Source organism: Plectrocnemia conspersa, unplaced genomic scaffold (assembly GCF_051122295.1).
Source record: "Plectrocnemia conspersa isolate PC_06_02 unplaced genomic scaffold, ASM5112229v1 ptg000009l, whole genome shotgun sequence".
In the NCBI taxonomy this organism is placed as follows: Eukaryota; Metazoa; Arthropoda; class Insecta; order Trichoptera; family Polycentropodidae; genus Plectrocnemia; species Plectrocnemia conspersa.
In genome coordinates this window covers 15039052-15060605 of record NW_028277173.1, presented here as the reverse complement: position 1 = coordinate 15060605, position 21554 = coordinate 15039052, and the positions used below count along the sequence as shown (strand labels likewise).

Here is a 21554-nt window from a genome sequence, read left to right as displayed (position 1 = left end):
AAGAAACAATCTCAAAAATTAGTTTATCTCAGTTTACAATTACAAGAATTGACCATCTCTCAAATGATATAGAATTTAATTTAAAGAAGCGAATTTTAAAACTGGAGTGAATATATTTAGTTTTTGAAAGTTGTGACATAAGCGAAATGCTGTTTTTTGAGAAGACGAATTCCAGTTTTAATTTAATCGAAGAACTAGGAACCTTGGTTCAATTGAAAAGAAATACCACCTAAGTAGAAATTTATTAAGAATTAAAAAGTGTTTTGTGCGGATTTAATGTCCCAATATAAATGATCGCGGTAATATCAACCAAAGGAGCAAAAACCTTGTCTAGTATGAATATTGGAGTGTCAAACAAATTAACAACATTGAATATTGTATTCTATATCTCATTATTTTATTTTAGATAAAAATATAACTCTAACTTTGTGAGTTGCGGCCCGCCGCGAAAAAATATTGCTCACCAATGCTTTAAATTTTATATGTACACTATTCGAGTATTTTTTCAAAATTTAATTTTAACAGTGTAAGGGGGCGGCAAAAATTGGATTTGCATAAGGACGGTCAAATGCCCAAGGTCGGCACTGTACATAGTATGGCTGACCTAGTCGAGAACTTTCTAGCTAACCATTACACCCAATGCTGCAATAACAGACTTGCATCACCACTTTTTTTATCTACTCTCGTTTACCAATTTTTGCCTTTGTGAAAATAATTAGAAATTTTTCTCAGATAATGGGGACTACTAAATGTGTATTTTTAATAATAATAAAAAATAATCAGTAATAACTTTTATTTATATAGTCTGTTTAATTATTTTGTACACAAACCAAAAATAAATTTATTAAAATACAGCAATATTGATTTTTGATACAAATAGTACAGTAAATGTAATAATATACACAATAATGTACAACACTAACACTAACGTAAATATATTCTTTAAATCATCTCATCTAAAATATTGCGCGGAATCGTCCAAATTGATAACGATTTATCCTTGCATCCACCAATAATCTAAAAAAAACGGATAAAATAAATTTTATTAAAAAAATCTTACAACTAAAAGTTATTAAATTACCATATTATCGGTGATTGTCATTGCCAATAGCATTGTTCCTGATCCTGGAATGCTCGCTAGCGGCTGTTGAACACCTGGCTTGAACACATATATAATACCGTCATAACAACCGGCAAATAGTAATCCTCTGTACATCTGAAGGCACACAGCACCATTTCCGCCACTATGCAGACCGATTAGGTCGCCAGTCTACAACAGTTTATAAAAATGTCAGTAACAATGATTTAATCGATAATAGTAAATTGTTGAAATGCCAACCACAAAATTGAACACTTGAACGTCGGATCCACTCGTTCCACAATAAATATTTCCCGAATCAAATAACAAGCTGTACACTGTGGTATTGGGACCGCGGAAAGATCTCAATAATAGACCGGTTTTCGCATCTTTAACAGTGACGTCTTGAGATCGAGACGCTATTAGTAACACTTTTCTCGGACCCTCTTTAATCGCTTCTAATGCCAATATGGCTTGTTCTGAAAACCTTATGGTACTATCTTCAATCACTGTATTGCTCTGGAATACAAATATTGTTCATATTATTAAATATAATTTTTATATTAAAATTTATTAGTGAAAACTAATGATATACTTTTGTATCAAACTGTATCACAAAACCTGTTCTTGTTCCGATGTAAAGAGTATCCCAAGCATGGCACATACTCTGTATTGCACTTCCAATATTAACTGCATCAAATAACTCTATACCCCTCTAAAAAAATAGTCATTATTAACGATATTAACCAATTAAATATAAAAATAAGTACTTTTAAAATGTACAAGTTTTGTTCTCGGTTATATTTTATAGTACAACACCATATATGACGATAGTCAAATTTTATGTCTTAATGTCACGAACATAGAATCCAAAATAGATAAAAATAATTCAGCAAAATACAAGATCTATGGGCAAGTGTTAAAAGATATGATAAATGTAAACAGAATGCGTAGTGAAAAAAGTTCAAATTTGTTATATTGTGTAATCGTAAAAATAGAACTCACCTCATAATCAAAACACCTCAAATTTGAATCTAATGAACCGGCATATACCAAACACAGGTCACTTTGAGCCCAAAGACTAGTCACCGCCAGTCCTGAACACGCAATGGTTCGTAATAATGTCCCTCTTTCTCCGCAATAATAATAAATGTTACCGTCCAAAGATGCAGCCAAAATATTTTTACCGACGCACTGAAAAACGATTACACGTATACTCGTATTCATAGGACATAATTAAACTCATCCCTCACCTGTAACGCTATAATAGAATCAGTATGATCCGACATCACTATCGGAATTTCTGCTCTATTTTCCCAAGAGCTAGTAGTCGCCACAGTCGTAGTAATTTCAGTAGGCACTTGTAAGTCTGAATCGCCGCTTTTGTTCAAAGCGTCTAAGCCATCAGAAAGAGTGATGTTGTCAAACAGTTTAGAATCCCAATTGTCGATCAAATTCACCGTCTCGTTCCCGCTTATATTTTCCAACATTGTCGGTATATCAGGATCGGCGAAATTGTTAAAATGCACAGAGTTCAAAGAGTCCAAGCACAATGAATAATCACCGTCGCCGTAGTCGTGGAAGTCATGGTGAAACGCATCCGACGAGTTGTTCATGTTGTGATTGTTGAACTCTTCGACAAAGTCTTGCACTTGATTATTGTTCATTTTGTTCAATATGACCGAGCAGCTGCGCAAATTATACTTTTTGATATTTTTCACGGATTTATATATGTTCAACTTCGAATTATTACTCTCGGGTTTATTTTTTACTTTTTTAGTTTTGCGACTAGTGTTTTCGTTGCTGATCGACGGTTTCGAACAGTTGTCAACGATGACCTCTTCGGAAGCGACGTCCATCCCAGACGGGATCGCTTCGCCGGACATATCGACATAGTTCACTGCGTAATCTTCGGATGTCTGATTAGTTGACAGGAACTCCATATCGTGCATGTTATTATGAACCCTAATTTCGCCATTTGCGTCTATAGAATAAAACTTCTTGATTTTCATCACTTCACTATGTTCGTCTTTTTTTGGCTGTGCTGATTTTATCAAAGTAGATTTTTTCTTTACTTTATTCATAGGCGTACTGGTTGTTTTTGATTTTGATTTAGGTTTACACAAATCTTTCACTTTTTTCTTACTACCCGATTTATCAACCGTGGATTTTGCGCCCATTACTTTGTATAATCTGAACTTTTCTTGCACTAATAAATGTATATCGTTGTCGATTTTTTTCATACGATCCATTATATCCGATTGCGACGTCACCTCCTCGTTTATATAGTTCAAGTCCGAACTGTGAATTGTATTGACTTCCGCATTACAAGTTTCTTTGAACGGTTTTAAATCAACCTGGCAGGAAAAGTCAGACGTATCTGTGATCGCCATAGTTGTGAAAGTATTCAGAGAAGCGTCGAATACCTTCATCGTTTGATTGCCACTATCTTTACAATTCTGTCTCGAACACTGAGACCCTTTCGACTTTGAAGAGATCAACGAAGCATACACTTGAGTAGACGAATGTGTCTTTCCAAAGTCGTAATATTGCGTGCCTTGGGACTTTTTCAGTTTAAGTTTATCTCTGCTCGAACAATTTTCACATCTTTTATTCTCATTTGCAACGGGAGAATCTTGAGCTTCAATTTTAATATTTGAAACATCTATAAGGTCTAAAGGTTCACATTTAATCTTAATCGGACCCGGTAATTGTTCTATCGGTGCTTGATTCCTAACATCGCGATTTAAAGTATTGTCGTAATTTGCATTAGGAAAAGATTTACTTCTATATTTATGTTTGTTCTTTCTCGATCTTCTGTTAGAATCTGTCCAGTGATTAAAGTTATCTTGTAAAACTCCTGGTTTATCGAATTTATATATTAAAGATTTATTGACATCGTTGGGTATATTTCTTTCTTGATCTTCTTGCTTGAAAGATTTTTGCGCACTACTCACATTTGGTGGAGCTGAATAAATATTTTCGTTGTGACCATACTTGCTTCTTTTTGGACTTTTATTGGCTTCAATGGATGCAAACATAGCTTCACCGCATGATTTGCTTTCAGCTAATGCTGCCATATCGTTTTGTATATAATTATTTTTACTTACTTCAGCAGATGGAAGATTAGGTTCACTAGAACATTTATTTTGTGGATTTGTTTTAGATTCGTTATGGTTATATCTGGGTTTTTTTGGACTAGGATTAACTTCGATGCGTGTAGAACTACTTTCATTGTTCATTCTATGATTGTGCCGATTTTTTTTTGAACTAGGATTAACTTCAGCGGGTGGAAAATTGGCTTCATTTGACGTCTTATAATCATGTCGGTTTTTTTTCAAATTGTGGACAACTTCGACAGTCGGAGTACTGGCTTCAAATTTATGATCATGTCGGCTTTTTTTCGGACTGTGGCTAAGGTCTACAGTCGGTAAGCTATCTTTATTGGAAGTTTTTTTATGTTTATTTTCATTTTTGTCAGTTGCATTATTATTACTTCTTTTGTGATGAGATCTCGTTTGTGTAATGTCACTTTTATAATCTTTAGCTTTTTTAGTGCTGATTTCATATTTGTCGAATGCGAGATCAAAATTTTTAATAATTTCTTGAGAATGAGCCCCGTTGTTTTTAGCATCAGAGATATCTTCGCTAGTTATTGTAAGATCTTGGTTTTTATTAGTAGTTAAGAACGACAAATTCACGAGTCGGATTCCAGTCATATCGGCTGCCACTTGCTGCATTGTCAGCACTGGCGGTGGCGGCGGCGACGGCAAGATCGGTGGTGGAGGCGGCGGAGGTAACGGTAAAATAAAATGAGATTCGCTTTGTGATTGGGGAATATATTTTACATCCATATTGTGATTTATTTCTGTTCTTTGAGAAGGAAACGATTGCTCCTCGTGATACGCTTCGTTCATTATAATACTGGTTGGATCAAATTTGGATTCTAAATTGTTAAAATAACCATCGTCTATGTTCATCAAGTCAGAATCGTTCTCTTCATAAAAGTCTTCATGCATGACGTTCGCGAGATTGATTGCGGAAACTTCGTCGTTGGACGAATAAATAAGATCTTGCTGAAGGACGTTGCTCAGTTCCTTAATTAACTGCGGCTCCATATTGAACAACTCCAAGGAAGCGTTCGTATCAAGCATGGTGCCCAAGTGGCCCAAGAACGCATCTTGCATAATTTGTTCTCCTCTAGCACTATCGGGCGATATATTATGAAACTGCAATGATTTTTCCGCAACGTTCCTCAACTCCCTACTCAACGCTTTCTTCCTATCTTTGATCAAACTAGTTAATATAAAATTATATTTGTCAGACGATTCCGGATTGCTGACAATCTGTCTCAGGTTGTTATTGCCCATTTTGAAGAGTTGATGCAAAATCTTTTTACGTAGCACTTGTGACTTTTTAGAAACGTTCGCTTTCGGCGTTACGTAGCTATTTTTATGCTTACATCCAGTTTCTTCTTTTTTATCGTATTTTTTGGCAGGCACCACTTTAGGTGACACTTTGGTGTGTTCTATCCGTTTTCTCTCGGCGGCTTTGAAAGACACGGCAGCTTCAGTGGGCGAAAAAATAAGATCAGAGTGTTCGAGATTCTCACTCAGCTTCCGCTCTCTTAACTTTCTTTTGACAGTGTCGATTTTGTCATTAAGAGATTTATCAAAAGGTTTTTCGTTCGGTTCTAAAAACTTGGGCGGCATTTCGGTTTGTTTAAATTGATTATCGTTCGGATAATAATCAGGACGTTGAACTAGATATGGAGGTCGAGTTTGGCCTCTGAACGGCCTCGGTCCTCTGTGAAATTGATGCGGATTCGGAAACCTTCCGTACGCGCCGTGCGGAGGATGAACCTGCTGCGTGATTGATCGATATTGCGGGACACTTGGAACATTCGGCCTTTGCCAGTTGGATCTAGGTCCATATTGCACATCGTTATTGGCCCAACATTGTGAATTTCCATTTCTGAAATACAAAAATTATATATTTAATTATGATCGAGATATGGAAACAAATTTTGTCTATGAAACTGTACATAACGTTTAAGTAGTGAAAGAGTTAAAACTATTTTAATTCATCAACAAATAAAAGCATAGAATGGTGACGCATGTCGGTCACTCTTGTAAGATTTGTAGTAGACTCTTCTCAGTCAGGTCAAGCATAATGAGCAGTGACATCAGAGTCCATTGCAGCAGTTGAAGTCATGTTTAAGGAAAATTGCCAAGTTAGTCATAAATCATCCCATCACATTGTCCAGGATGTTCTACAGTTCAACAAAGTGTCTGCATGTAAAGTTTTGTAATGCTTTGAAGTAGAAGATGATGGATTACTGAAGAGGAAACCTGGGTTCACTAACGCCAGCCCGAAACCAAGAAAGCGACCAAGGAATGGCGCAACATCTCCCTCAAGAAAATCAAAAAAATTTACACCCTACAATCTGCGGGAAAGATTATGCTTTTTTGGGATAAACAAGGGGAATTTTAGGAGTATTATATGCCTAAGAGAAACACTATCACCATTATGACATATGAGGGAAGATTAAGTACAGGATAGGATTCACAATTATTTTTGTGAACCGTCATTAGTGTCTCGTTAATTTGTACAGCTTTCTGATGTCAAGTGTTCATCAGAAAGGGCAGCAAAATTTAAACATGGAAGACTAAACATTGAAGATGATCTTAGCTGTGGACGATCTGCAACTGCTGCCACTGAGAAAAACATTGACTTGATTCATGATTTCGTGAGTAATCAAGGTTTGAGAAATATTAGACTGTGGGCATCTTCTATGAACAGGTTCAAAACATTTTGAGCCTTAAGTTAGGAATAAAAAGTTTGTTTCTATGCGGCATCCGTTTTACTGCTGACCCTGTTATGTTTATAGAAAAAATTGTTACTACTGATAGACTAGCAAGAACCAACTCGAGGCCCAGTCAATATTTTTGTGTTGCCCACCTTACGGCCAAGTCTTTACATATAAACGGCACTAAATAAATAAGAAATGCAGAATAAAAATTCGTAAAGTTGTCATTTTCGTCTTCGGAATGTGCACAAATCTGTACGTATAAAATGTTTTATGGCAGGGTCCAAGTAACTGATCCCTGTTTTTTTTTACCTACTAGTTTATTACTTTTTACATTTCTCCATAGATCACAATGAAAAAATATGAAATAGTACCATCCAATCCCTGTGGAGACGAGCTGAAAGAGCGAAAGCATCGATTACGCTCAAAAGATAAGTAAATACTAAAATCCCAAATTTAGGTCCTAGTAATTAAAGTGCCGCTTAATCCCAAAAACACGTTTGAACGGTTTGTCGAGCATTTTTGTGAAGTTTTCGTATTTATTTCGTCTTTGTATGCGAAGTGGTACAAACGTAATAATTTTCCTTACTTCCAGAAATATCATCAAATCGCAAATACCGGTAGTAAAATTAGAAATACCCTTAATTTAAAAACACAAAAAAAACTCCTGGCCCTTTTTATCACATTAAACACTTTTATTTGTGGATTAACTGATTAAATATGGTCGAGATTTAAGTGAAATTATTTTTGAAAATACATGTGCATTAAAACGAATAATTTTTGCAATGGAATAATTAATATCAGTGGTTAACGGAATCGAAAGAAAATTTCATTACACCAGGAATAATAAGTAAATCTAAAAATACTTTTCATTTTGATTCTGAATATGTATTCAGTTTTTACTGGTCAATCTGTCATTTACATGTCGACAGTTAATTATCATTATCAAGGCGTTGTGTCAAATGTTAACACAACAAACCAAGTGTGCCCTCCGCCGCCGCTCTCTGAATACCTTGGCATCCTACATACAAATAAATAGATTCGTTGAGTTATTCATGTGGTAGTCACTGTTCTGACATATTTTATAAGATATTTCTAAAATAAATAATTTATTGCTTATTTATATTTAAAAATTTAAATATTTTATAATTCATATGATCGTCCTATATTTTAATTTTGACCATATGCTATTTTTTTTTCTAACCATTTGATATTTATTCTGACCCTGAATAATAAAATTGTAACTGAGTTTCGATTTTTATTCTGACCATTTAATTTGTTGCCGTTATGAAGTAGCATAATTGGAGATCCAACTAATAAAACTAAATAATGAAGAATTATACCATTTTTCCGTTTTTCTTCACTGTGGCGACGGATTTAATATTTACTATTTAACAGTAATTGTTATATTTGTTTGGTTACCGTGACAGCATAAACAAAGTAGTATTTCATACACGTACTAAATGAAATATCAGAAATGGCAAAACATTCACCATTCACGTTTCCTTGTCCAAAAATGAACTATCCACAAATTTTAATTATTTTATATTATATATACTCGTTTATCTTTGGAATGGTTGAAATCTATTTTGTTGTTATTATTATTAGTTGTCGTTTAATTTAACTTACGGTATTATACACGAAACAATCTAACAACATGACACATTGTATTGCGCTATTATATGGTAGTATCAATATTTTTTACGACGCAAATGTTAGTTAAGGCATCAAATTGTTAACCTAAGAAAACCATTAGGTTACCAAAACGAGAATAAGAGTCATCTCCGAATAACGTATAAGTATTTAGATATAGTTTAGTGGACGTTCGTTTTACTCGGGGGGTTAAGAAATTGTAAAAATTGCGGGGGAAGTTTGAACGATCGTCTAACAGGAAATCACGTTAGTCGTCACCTGGAAGCGTATCTGTCAAAGTAGCGAGGATGCTCGAACGATGCCCAGGGGGCGACGGGCACAGGGGCGCGCATCAGACCCCTCCGCTGGGGGCCCATGTCGCCCCCGACGTTTTCGTTCGGCGGTAAACACACTCCCCGCACCCCGCACCCCGCACTCTCAATTGCTGTCACCCTCCTAGAACGAGGCCATAGACTACAAACCATAAATATTACACTAAACAAAACACATCCATGAATTTATTTTAACATTACACCCATTTTTAGTAAAATGTCTCATTTTCATTTATTATACACATAAAAAATTATAAATATATGTATATGTTCTAGTTGAAAAAAGATAACGCAGAACATCAGCAAGTGACAATAATTTTAATTCAAACTTAAATGGACTAAAGAAGAAAATATATAATGTTAATGCGTGATCTCTAAAAGTTATGACCACTCCTCCTTTTGCCATTATCTCTGATTCATAGAACGAAATAAGCGTGCGCTTGGGACCTCAAAATTTGAAAAAAGTATGATAACAAATATATTTTTACCCTTATTTCAATACATAGTTAATTTTCGATATTTTCAATAAATTTGATGGTGCTCAACTTAAATACAATCTTAAAAATCATTCTTTTTTGTTTATAATTTCATTACAATTTAATAATCAACAAAACAGATCACAGAATTATTGCTAATTTTTATATACATATATAGCCCAATTTATATTGCACTTGGGGCCTCCAAAAAGCTTGATCTGCCACTGCCTCTGATAGTCGCTGTTAAGCTTAAGCACACGCATAAGCTTAAGCACATATTTTGTGGCGGGTTACAACTGAAATCTCAATAAGCCACATGGGCCGCAACAAAGTCACCTGCGACAATTTCACAAAAATGTTTTGTGGGAGTTAAAAACATGACATCCCGAAAATTTTTATTCATTTAGGGATGCTGCGGGGGCTAAAAATAAAAAAGTCATCTCGGAAATTTTTGTTCAAAAATGTCTTTTTATCTGAAATTCCGGGACAATTTGCCACTCAACCGGGATCTTAGACGACGATTACAATTCCGGGGAAATCCCGGTCAATTCTGTACTGTTGGCAGCTCTACAAATATCTATGATTAGTTTTATTTATAATATAATAATACATAATAATACATGCATATATAAGGCTATTATATTTAATTTAACTTTGCAAATACATTTTTTAAAACTACAGATATTAGATAATATTCAAATAAAAACTACATACAAATAAAATATCGTCGTAGTTTAAATAAGATATTTGGCACAATTTTTCACAAGCTTATCAATATTCGCCGGTATCGAAGATATTGCAACTCGTATGTAATTTCTCAGACGCCCGTCCCCAGGATGGTTTCGATAGTCACTTTTTATAATTTTATTTTTAAAAATAATTGTTTTCAGAGATAGGTAGCTACAAATAAACTAACTATTTGCCTAGTGTGGTTAGCTTAGGGCTGCCATACGTCCCGGTACACCGGGAAATGTCCCGGTTTTGAGGTTTGTGTCCCAGTGTCCATGTCCAAGAGTCATTTGTCCCGGTCGATTTAAAATTTACGCATATCGGAAAAGTATTACTGGGCAAAGAAGAGCGATGATAATGAAGTCACCGAAGTCTGAGAAGGGGGAGAGTGAAGGCAAGAGAAGAAGAAATGTAAGGTTCTATTTGGTTTTATTTTTTATATTTGATACTTTATATTTTTATATTTTATTATTTTATATTTGATACAGACGCATCCACAAAAAAACATCAAATTTTTCCAGTCAAATTGAGTACTCTAAAATGATTCACTATTAATCCCAACGTTTCGCTCTTAGAATACCTATTATTAATAAAGGTATGATTGTCGATAAAAGTTTTTTTTGGGGGAGGGGTGTCCCGGTCGGTAGTCCGACAATTATGGCAGCCCTAGGTTAGCTAAGAATAACAATTTTCAAATGAGAAATATTTCTTATAAAAATGATGGAGGTCAACGTTTGGAAATTTGTTTTTGACTTCTGTGTTGTATTGGAAATCAATTACTTTCATTTGAAATTGCAATATCCTAATTGGAAGAGGATAAAAAAAATAAAAGAAGTTTTATTCTACCGTAAACTTTTAAACCGTGAATCAAATTCTTGTCAAAGCATTTATATTTCGTTTGCATATTTTTCGTATTAGATGGATTCTCCTTCCTTAATATCGGTAAATGTGCGTAATTATTTCAATTAAGTTGACGATTCCAAATTATAAGCTAATTTTCAAAAGCTTTTATTTTATCAATCATCTCGCTTATCAGTTTATTTGGTTCTTGCAGCCTTATATTCGAATCATTTAAATGTTGAATAATATCAATATAGAATCCAAAATCAAACATCCATTACTTGTCGGCAAATCTACAAAATGGATATTCCTTCACCTTCAAGAATACCTTAATTTCCTCTGTTAATTCATAAAAGCAATTTAGTATTTCCCTCCGACTTAACCATCGAACTTCGATGTTAAAAATAAAAATCCACGTCATTAAGAAAAAAAAATTGACGATCTAATAAAATTAACAACTTTGATGATCGGTGGGAATATATTGGTCACTTTAAAAATGCACAATCGTATTTCGTCTGAGAGCAGCAATTAGGTAGATTAAATTTAAATAAAATAATAAAATACAATTTAAAACTTATTTATTTCTGCTATAGTATTTTATATTTAAATTATTAGTATTGACAAAAGAAACTGCAAAGAAAACTGCCAAACTTCCTTCAATACAGTATCTTAATAAATTTATACAATTGTTCAAATATATTGTCACGTAGATCTTGAAAGATAGCTATGCCCATGAAGGATCTTAATACCATATTGACAATTTGTTTTTTATTTATTTTGGCACTGAATTATTTATAGTTAAACTTATAATACAATTTATGTAAATTTCAGTTTTTAAGCAAATACGGATGACATCTTCTGATGATATATTTAACCTCCCTTATTTTTCAAGCCGACTAATGAACAACTATGAAAACTATTGCTTTTACAAAATTAAACATCACAGCATATATAAATATAAATAAGCCCCCTACAGTATATTTTAAACATCGGTTAAGTTCGGCCTTGTCAAATACACACTTGCGAGACCCTGTTCTGTGCGCGAGACGTATTCATTTGTGCCTACACGCGAAAAGTTATACCATATTTTTTCTTTGTGACGGGTGGCAATTAGACACAGATTGAGCCGCTGCAGTAGTATTTTATTGAAGTATTAAGGTTGTTTACATGGTTATCTATACAATCACGGGGCGCGAGCCCGCGCGGGTCGAGTGTTGCCAGGGAAGAGAAATAACCATCACACCAGTGTTAGTAGAGTGCCGCCAAGTTTTCGCCAAAATAAAAATCTATATATAAATATAAATAGGCCCCCATAATATTTAATACACAACCGAATTTTGAAAAAAATAGCGTGGAGATCCGTTGCACACGGGATGAAAGGCCGACTGATGTCAGTGGACTGAGTTACAACTTGGACGTATTTTGTTTTTCACCGTGACGCCGCTTCCATATATGTACTATCTGTCCCGTGTCCCTAACAGAATGTGCCCGTCACGTCAGTGTTACCGTAGTTACCGTACCTAAATAAATAATATATAAACAGGCCCCCACAATTTTATAACTTTTGTGACTTAATATTTTTCTTGATTTTTTTTAATAATTAATATAGAGAGGAGGTACTTTTGTAAAACACAGCTTATTTATTAAAATTGTTTTAATTACAATTATTTGTCATGGTCGGTTAATAAGGCGTTGTGACCATAAAATTATACATAAGATGATCGGTGTGGTTAGGTCGTTTCTGTTTTCAAGGTATTTTATGACATTTAAAAGAAAGGTTACATTATATTAGTTCTAAAATAATAAAAACAAAATTTTGAATATTTCTACATTCTCCAATTAGGCAATTTTTTTGTCTAACCTAACTTATTTATCCATCAAATTTAGTTATTAGGATGTATTAGTTTGTGATTATTGGATATTTTTTGTTTCAGGCATACTTACAATGCTCTTAAGAATCTTAACCTTCAAGAAAATGTTTTTAATTGTGAAATAAATCATAAATTGAATTATTTATTGTGTTTAAACATACATACATCACGTATATTATCCAAGAAAAAAAGAACCGACGAAGAGAAGGTTGTTATTTTAATTATTTTATATTTGTATGGATGGTATACCTTACTTCCGGACACTTTATAGGCTGCCCAAAAAACTGGAAGACGCAGCATAAAAGTGCAAGTAAGACCAAACAGTGAAATTATAGATATATGGAGAAACATGACCGTATCGGAAGTCGCCAATGCTATAAAAAAAGACGTCGGTCAGTATTTGGTTAATCTCAATCTGTAAAGATTGCCCTTTCATAATATCTTTTTACAGATCACGTTTATGACGCCATGGAATTTGTAAAAGACTCTAATAATTACAAAGATGACGATAGTATTATTGACAATCCTGAAGTGATTAAAGGCATCTTGAGAGTATCGGGTTACAGATTTAAAACAATAGCTAGACCCGAACGACTTGAACAAGAAATCCAAGTATGAAATGTTGCATCGATAAAATTTGTTGATGTATTATTTAAATTGATGTTTCTTCAGAGTAAAGATGTTTTTCCCGCTCCTCCGGCGCCTGAAGAAAAATTAAAATATCGGCCTCCGGTGGTGACTGTAATGGGGCACGTGGATCATGGCAAAACTACACTGTTGGACTCTTTACGGCATACCAACGTCGTGGCTAAAGAATTTGGCGGAATTACACAGCACATCGGAGCATTTTCTGGTATATTATTCACAACTTCGATTCATATTTTTCAGTACACGATGTTATGTGTTTTTATTTTTAGTTACACTCGATAGTGGCGAGGTTGTAACGTTTCTAGATACTCCTGGTCATGCGGCTTTCTCTACGATGCGTGCGCGAGGAGCTAACATAACTGATATGGTGGTATTAGTCGTAGCTGCCGACGACGGCGTAATGGAACAAACAATTGAATCAATTCGGATGGCGAGGGAAGCAAATGGTAAATGTTTATAATATGACATTAATATTTCAATTACATACATATCACTTAATATATTTTTGCAGTACCCATTATTGTTGCCATCAACAAGATCGATAAACCTCAAGCAGACATTGTAGGTAAACGTTTATAATAACAATTAACAGTATGAAAGATTAATATTAGCAAGAGAGATTACCAAATTTACAATTTTATTTAAAGAGTATTTTGTATCTATAATAGTTGGAATGTTTTTAGTGCTTTTCTTTTGGACAGAAATATAAGACTGAAAAAGAATGTGATTTTTTCTGATAATAATCTAATCCTAAATTTTATGTTTGCTCTATTAAAGTAAAATGTATCAACAATTTTTTTTAGAAAAGAACCAAAGAGATGTTGTGTCAGCAAGGTATTGTTGTTGAAGATCTGGGAGGCGATGTGCAAGCAGTTCCGGTGTCGGCTTTGAAAGGAACGAATCTTGAAACTCTGGTCGAAGCGATCGTTTTGCAGTCGCAAATAATGGAGTTAAAAGCTGATAATACTGGTTTGGTCGAAGGTGTGGTGGTGGAAACTCAAACCGATCCTAAAAGAGGGTATTTTCAACTCATTCTATATAAATTGCGTACAATTTTTCATGTATTTTTTTCATTAGGAGATTAGCTACTATCATTGTAAAAAGGGGTACTTTGAGACGAGGATGTATTTTGGTTGCCGGAACAGGGTGGGCAAGAACACGTGTGATGTTTTCCTGCGATGGAGTTGCAATAACTGAAGCTGCTCCGTCTATGCCCGTTCAAGTACTCGGATGGAGAGAACTCCCTGCTGCTGGCGATGAAATATTAGAAGTCCCGTCTGAGGTTAGTTATTCATTTTAAAATAGTACCCTCAGAGAATACTATTCCTAAAAATATTTTTAGAAAACGGCACATCAAGTTATAGACTGGCGGTTGAAGAATAAAACACACGAAAAACAACTACTAGACGCTGAAATCATTGCCGCCAAAGATGCCGAGCACCGAGCAATTTATGAAAAATTATTAGAAAAGAAAAGATTGCTCGGCTACTATAGAATGAGACCAGTAGGTCCCAGAAAAAAGATGATAATCGAATCAAACCATCCCATTTTCAGTATCGTGATTAAAGGTAATCTAATTTATTTAAAGAGCGAGTCTACAAAAATAATTGTGGATAGTCTTTGTGAGCATCACAGTCTGTTAAATTAAAAATTAATTAAGATTAACATTTACTTTGTTAGTTATATTTGCAACAATGTACAACATAAAATGTATCTCATTTATATGTTAAATAGGTGACGTCGCCGGATCAGTGGAAGCTATTTTAGATGTTTTGGAAACATATGACAGTCACAATCAATGCAAACTAGATATCGTTCATTACGGAATAGGCGACGTATCTGAAAATGATCTGGAGATGGCGGAATCGTTTCAAGCTGAAATTTATGCCTTCAATGTTTCGATTCTCCCTCAAATAGCCACCATAGTAAAGAAGAAGAAAATTGCAATAAAAAAGTTTAAGGTTATTTACAGCATGATTGACGATCTGAAATCTGAAATCAATAATCGGATACCGACGCACCAAGAAGAGCAATTTCTAGGTAATAGATGATACGTTTGTAATTAAAATTGGAGTAAGCTTTTAGTTTTGTTTCTGATTATATTCTATCCTTTACACTTGTCTGTACATAATGTTTTTTGTTGACTGTCCTTATGACTTATTTATTGTCTATAAGTAAAACGAGCATTTCAAAAATGTAGCTTTAATCATACACGTTTCAATACCTACACATTGAACTGCATTTCATTATAGTTTTGGCAAATTCAAATTCACCAGAACCATTAATTCTTAGTAGGACTAATGAAGTTTATCATTAGTTTTGGCTGAGGTAAACTTAAAGAATTCAAGGTAGAATTCTTTGTCAATTAAATAAATGAGCATGCTGCAACTGGCATTTCTTAAACATAATTTATATCACACAAGTTTAATTTGCTTGTTGTTAAATAATCATTGCAATTACATTCCTAAAAAATAATTATCAAAGACAAAATAGTGAAAAATATGCTTTTAGAAAGTCCTTTAATAAATATGTACTGTATTGTTATAATTTACCTTACTGATTTTCTAGTTTAACCCAAAAATTAGATTAAACTATAAATTCGCAGCAGTCATTCTGCAAAAATGTTATATCAATGTAGTGTTTCATTTGACAGTGAAACTGAGAATTATATTATTTATTGATAAATGACAATTATTTTTTAGGAGAGGCTAACCTTTTGCAAAATTTTGAAGTTGATGAGAAACGTAAAACAGTTAACATTGCCGGTTGCCGTTGTACGAGAGGAGTTTTGCAAAAAGATGCTTTGTTCAGAGTTATGAGAGGACAGGAAGTTGTTTTTGAAGGTGAGTTATAAGCAGCACTTTAGTCATAAACTTTGCAGAGGGTATACGGTAACGCATTGTGCGATATCATGTACTTTTTTTCTGATGGTGGAATGTGAATTATTTCGATTTAACCAGAGGGTATGATAATAAATATAAATAAATATACATTGTATAATAATTAAATTGTTATTTTTAAAATAGGAAAATTGGAGTCAATGAGGCATATGAAAGATGAAGTAAAGAGTATCAAAAAGGATGTGGAATGTGGACTTAAATTCGGCAACGGATCCGTGGAATTTGTGCCCGGAGATATTGTAACATGTTATAAAATGGTAGACGTTAAACGCACAACGGATTGGAATCCTGGTTTTTAATTCCATTCTTGGTGTATTTTTTCTATGAAAACATATACAATAGTTGTTGATTATTTTTTAATTAATGTTACTATTAATTAATTAGAGCTGATATATTAGAAATAAATGTATTTTATTTTACTAGTGTTATTTTATTTTAAACATTCCAATACCGCATATACATATGTACATATACATAAAGATTAATTTAAAATACTTGATGATTTTGAACACTGATATTTCTTGAGCTATATTAAAATAGTTTGTTTTCAATACTTAAAGTAATAGAAATTCTTTTCTCGATAGTATAAGGTAAAAATTTTCCTATCTCGATCTAAAAGAGATTTAATAGCAAATTTAATTGCAACTGTATTTTACACATTTAATACCGTGTGCACAAATTTGTGCTTTTCGTCATTTCAATTTCATATAAAATCACATGTTAAGCTGCATATTTACCGTAGCGTACTCATTTAGTGCTCTAGCCAAAGATGTTATTAATATTTATTAACTGAAATAATTGAAAAAATCGATATCCAAAATTTCAGAGGTTCAAAACCCGGTACAAAAAAAAGCCGTTTCAAGGCAGTGTTCACAGATTTTTTTCTATGAATATATTCCACATATATATTCGTAATAATTAAATCTCTTAACCTAAAACTGTGAATCGAGTACCAAGAAAATAAAAATGTATTTAAATCATTTTTAACACTGGTCAATATATGCGGTGATAGTCGCACAGCACCCAGCTGTTGACATTTTGTTTGAAATATGCACAATGTTCACTAACACTATTAAATTTTTTACCATCTAAATTATGTAATTTGATATATTGGGAGAATATGGAGGGTGAGCAACAGTTTGCCATCCGAGAACATTAATTTTTTCTCGCAATATGAGAATCGTCGCTTAGTGCCTGTGGAACCCACACGCCTTCCCAATATGCAGTCATCATCGATGATTTTTGGTGTTCTATTCAAGGGTTGTCTTTCAAACAAAAATTTTCAGATTTAAATCTTTTATTATTATTTTTATTTAAATCGCTAAATGTTAAAATTAAAGAAATTATTGTAGAGGTTACAAAGTTTAATATTTGTTGATTTAAAAATAAGTAAAAGTATTTTATCATAATTTGTATCATTTTTCTTTTTAAAATATGTATATTTGGCGATTCGAAACATAAATTTATTTTTTATTTTATTTATACGCGATCCACAGTTTGACATTTACTGTTTTAATCAGTGTGAATATATAAAAAACAATCATTACAAAAATGTATTTTTAATTTGACGTTAAAACGTTTACTAATTAATAAGTTCTAATGGTTTAAAAAATAAGTTTAAGTGTTAATTTTTGCAAATAAGCCCAGCATTGCACGGGTGCATTTTTAGGAATAATGCCCAGAATGCAATGTGTTAATAAACTATTAAGTAAAATCAGGATGTTGCAACAATGATGCATTTTTTTGCTCTGAATTCCAATTAAACTCTTGATCTTTTCTTAATAGTTTTATCATTGGTCCTGAAATGTTCATAAAATCTTTTATATAATTTAGTTTTTGAAGTTAATTTTTTACAATTGAAAGAAAAACATGAAATAATATATTTCAATTTATCTGAATTTCCTTTGGAGTCTTAGTAGAATATTTTATTCAATTTGAATAGTGTCATAATAGCACGAAGTATGTTTTCACAGAAGGTTATGTTCAGGGTTTTGATGATAGTGTGTAGTTTTTAACTAGTATAATAGGGATATAACAATTTTAACTTTAACTTTATTGTTTATTATCTTTCATTAAGAATATCAATTTTGGTAAAGCATCAAAGATTGTTCACTAAATACGTTACCTCAATGTTTAACACAGTCGTCACGGAAATTCTATTATTTATTTATTTTCAATATAACCTCAAAAGGTATTACCTCGATACTATAAGTATATAAATGTACAGATTATTTCCCTATAAAAGCCCCTAGTGTGTATACTCTGATTAATCTAAGAGTGTATCCCTAGTTGTTACCAAACTTTTTTTACTCTCAGCTCCTTTGGTGCTTCCAGGTTTTTCGAAGGCGCCCAATGCCAAATTATAACAAGTTCACTTTGCGAAATATCAAATATTCTGTTTAATAAAAGGGTTAGTATCAGTAAGTAACCATTTCTAAAAGCTTATGCAAACAGTTATTACTAAATGAGGTACTGGTTTGCATCACATTGAATTTAAGTGATAATATTTAGGTATGTAACAAAAATAATAAGAATTTAGAAAATGTATAATCTATTTTCATGTATTAATAACAAATTACACTAAAATTACAATAACAAACATGGAAGATAATAAGATTGACCGTTAACATTAGAAAATAACAAAAAGGAGAAAAGAAAAATAATTTTAAATATCCTACAATTATATAATATAATAGAAATTAGTTAATATAAATAAAAAAGAAAACAAAACATTCATATTAATTATTACTGTGTATAAGTAAGGACAAAATATACTAATAAATACATGTTTTAATAACCTTTTCCAGTAATTACAAAGTATTTAACCAAATTTTTAGTCATTCTTGCTATATGCGTCTTAACATCTTTTACAGTGGTATATGGATGTGCATTATCAATTATTTTAAGCATTTTATTAAGAGGTTCGGAGCTATCACTAGATGATTCGTCAAAGTTAGTAGTTTCTCGAAGAACAGTATTCTTGCGTTTTTTAGTTTTCAATTGATTTCCATTACACATTGCTTCTTTTTCGATTTTTAGCGATTCAATCATTGTCATATTGTTTCTCATTTTACATTTATGGGTATAGATAGTGTCTTGTGTAAATACTTCGTTACAATAATTGCAAGTGTATATCGTTCCGAAACCAGTCACATTAATAATGCTATAAAATGGTTTAATCGATGCTCTCATTTGTTCATCGATTCGTCTTCTGATTTCTTCGGGGTCTTCGTCTTCCAGTCGAGTTAAAACAACACTGAGTTCTTTTAAATTATGGTTGCGTATATACCAATCGTTTTGATCTTTAAATAGTTTGATGGTGGGAATTTGTTCCGTTGGTTCGACAGAAGCGGGAACAACTTTCTTCGCTCTCTCAGATTCGCGACTTTCTTTTATTTTAATGATCTCTTTAGCTTTGGGAGGAGTTTTTCCGATCGATTTATGGAATTTATCTTGCGTTTCCATACATTTTTTGACGAAATTTTGAAAATCTTGAAGTTTGGCAGAGCAAATATAGCACAGTTTGTGCGGAAAATCATCAGTTTCGTTCACCTAAAAAAAATACATTATTATTATTATGAATGATAGTAAATATAGTTGTATTTATTAGAGATAATACCATAATCGGAAGTAGCTCATTGATTTTACTGTCCAACTGTACGAACTCGTCAAATATGTTCATAAACGGACCATTTGTATCGGCGCAAAGTCGACATATTTTTGCAAGAGGAAAAAATCTATCTTTCTCGGGAGTGACGAACTGTGAAAACATCTAAAAGAAAAATATTGTTAAAAATATCAGCTTGAGAAGAATAGCAACTCTTAAGACATGAATAAACAATGAGATAATTTGAGTCATAATATACAAGTTGTATCGAAACGAATTACAGTTAGATAAGTAATTCGCTCTCGAAAGTAATATAATAAAAGAATCTTTACTTTTGATGCGGTTATCAAAAGTAGTTTGACAATCGCGGTAGTGCCGGCGTCAGAGTTCGCGTCTTAAATTGCTGCCCATAACAACATATTAATCGACCAATTGTTAAAAATATATCTTGTAATTTAAATTTTTTTCGCTTGTGAACATTTTTATATATACTACAAATACGACTATTTAAAGTTTGGTTTTGCAGTAAATATTGACAAATTATGTTTTTCGCGAAACCGAGGTATGATTTTGTTCAGTCTCGGAAGCTGAGATATTCTCACTTACCTACATCGTCACTTAACACACGAGCACTGATGTAGTGGGGCTGGCACTTTACGGCATTTTTTTCTATACCAATTCTATAACAAAATCAATTAATTTTTTAAACTAGAGGAATAATTGTTCACTTTCTGTGCACGTGTAATATGAAAGAATAATAAAAATAACTAGTTAGTCCATTTTTATAGGTAGTTTTTTACTTGTATAATATTAAGAAAATTCTATAATACATGACTGAAATCTTAAAATAAGTTTTTTTATTTTTATAAAAAAATCATTTAAAAAAATATAAATGTTTTGAAATATCAATATTGGCTAATTTAAAAATATACACGAAAAAAGGAGAGGGGGGTGTAAGTTCAGCGCTATGTCACTTTTTTTAGCACTAAGCCACTGCACACGAGCGAGCGAAAGGGAAAAAGCTTACGTTAGACACTTCAGAAGTGTCTAACGCCCTCTTAGTCAACCTCATTCAATTTTCATATATTTTGCCCGATGGTGAAATTTGTCAAATGTTAAGTGCGATGTTTAAATTACAAATATTTAATTAAAGTCACATTTAAAATAATTTTTAAAGCGATCATTTGCTGAGCAGGTATATATAAAAACGCATTAGCGACACAGCCATATTTACGAATGATTAAGCAGATTTTTTAAAACTTAAACAAATATTTTGAGAGGTGGAATATTGAAATAAATCAGAATTTAACAATTGATTATATTTACGAATCGTAAAAAAGCTTTGCCTTCTCTATAGTAAATGGAGTATTAGTATAGAATAGAGATCGATAATTGAATACTATTATGATGTTATATGATTAACTTAAGTATTTAGGTAAAATATTTCTCATGCTTGTTGAAAAAAATGTGTAGCAGATAAAAAATCATAATCACAAAGCAATCGCATATATACTTACTATTAAATCTTTTTTACATTGAATACGATTTAAACTTAATATAATGTTTATTTGAAGATTTATTTTGCAAAAATACGATATTTTCGTAGAGTCAACCTTGAAAAGATATTTTGCG

At 32.6% G+C, this 21554-nt stretch overlaps 3 protein-coding genes across 5 annotated transcripts; 1 reads left to right on the top strand and 2 right to left on the bottom strand.

Moving 5' to 3' along the window:
- Positions 1–776: 776 nt before the first annotated feature.
- On the bottom strand, positions 777–8982 carry LOC148232022 (uncharacterized). 2 transcript variants are annotated; one of them, XR_015810588.1, is made up of 7 exons: positions 8799–8982; positions 2332–6052; positions 2084–2272; positions 1674–1984; positions 1340–1597; positions 1082–1270; positions 777–1017 (listed from the first exon to the last, which is right to left on the bottom strand). XR_015810588.1 is itself a non-coding variant. In XM_088191485.1 (7 exons), exons 1-7 carry the CDS (start codon positions 8894–8896, stop codon positions 943–945), a joined length of 4650 nt encoding a protein of 1549 aa, XP_088047611.1. In that variant the 5' UTR covers positions 8897–8982; the 3' UTR covers positions 777–942. The 2 variants fall into 2 exon arrangements, 1 of the variants encoding a protein (XP_088047611.1); XM_088191485.1 differs by having other exon boundaries at positions 1674–1793.
- A 3574-nt stretch (positions 8983–12556) lies between these two features.
- mIF2 (mitochondrial translation initiation factor 2) lies at positions 12557–16732 on the top strand. Of its 2 annotated transcripts, none has more exons than XM_088192056.1 (13): positions 12557–12648; positions 12831–12975; positions 13039–13159; positions 13219–13379; positions 13440–13620; positions 13685–13861; positions 13927–13980; positions 14219–14433; positions 14493–14697; positions 14758–14983; positions 15150–15455; positions 16118–16258; positions 16442–16732. In XM_088192056.1, exons 8-13 carry the CDS (start codon positions 14234–14236, stop codon positions 16612–16614), a joined length of 1251 nt encoding a protein of 416 aa, XP_088048182.1. In that variant the 5' UTR covers positions 12557–12648; positions 12831–12975; positions 13039–13159; positions 13219–13379; positions 13440–13620; positions 13685–13861; positions 13927–13980; positions 14219–14233; the 3' UTR covers positions 16615–16732. The 2 variants fall into 2 exon arrangements, with proteins under 2 accessions (XP_088048182.1, XP_088048181.1); XM_088192055.1 differs by having other exon boundaries at positions 12573–12648; positions 13927–13976.
- Positions 16733–18860: 2128 nt separating this feature from the next.
- On the bottom strand, positions 18861–20336 carry LOC148232020 (uncharacterized). The gene is made up of 3 exons (XM_088192341.1): positions 20255–20336; positions 19935–20087; positions 18861–19867 (listed from the first exon to the last, which is right to left on the bottom strand). Exons 2-3 carry the CDS (start codon positions 20085–20087, stop codon positions 19106–19108), a joined length of 915 nt encoding a protein of 304 aa, XP_088048467.1. The 5' UTR covers positions 20255–20336; the 3' UTR covers positions 18861–19105.
- Between the last annotated feature and the right edge of the window lie 1218 nt (positions 20337–21554).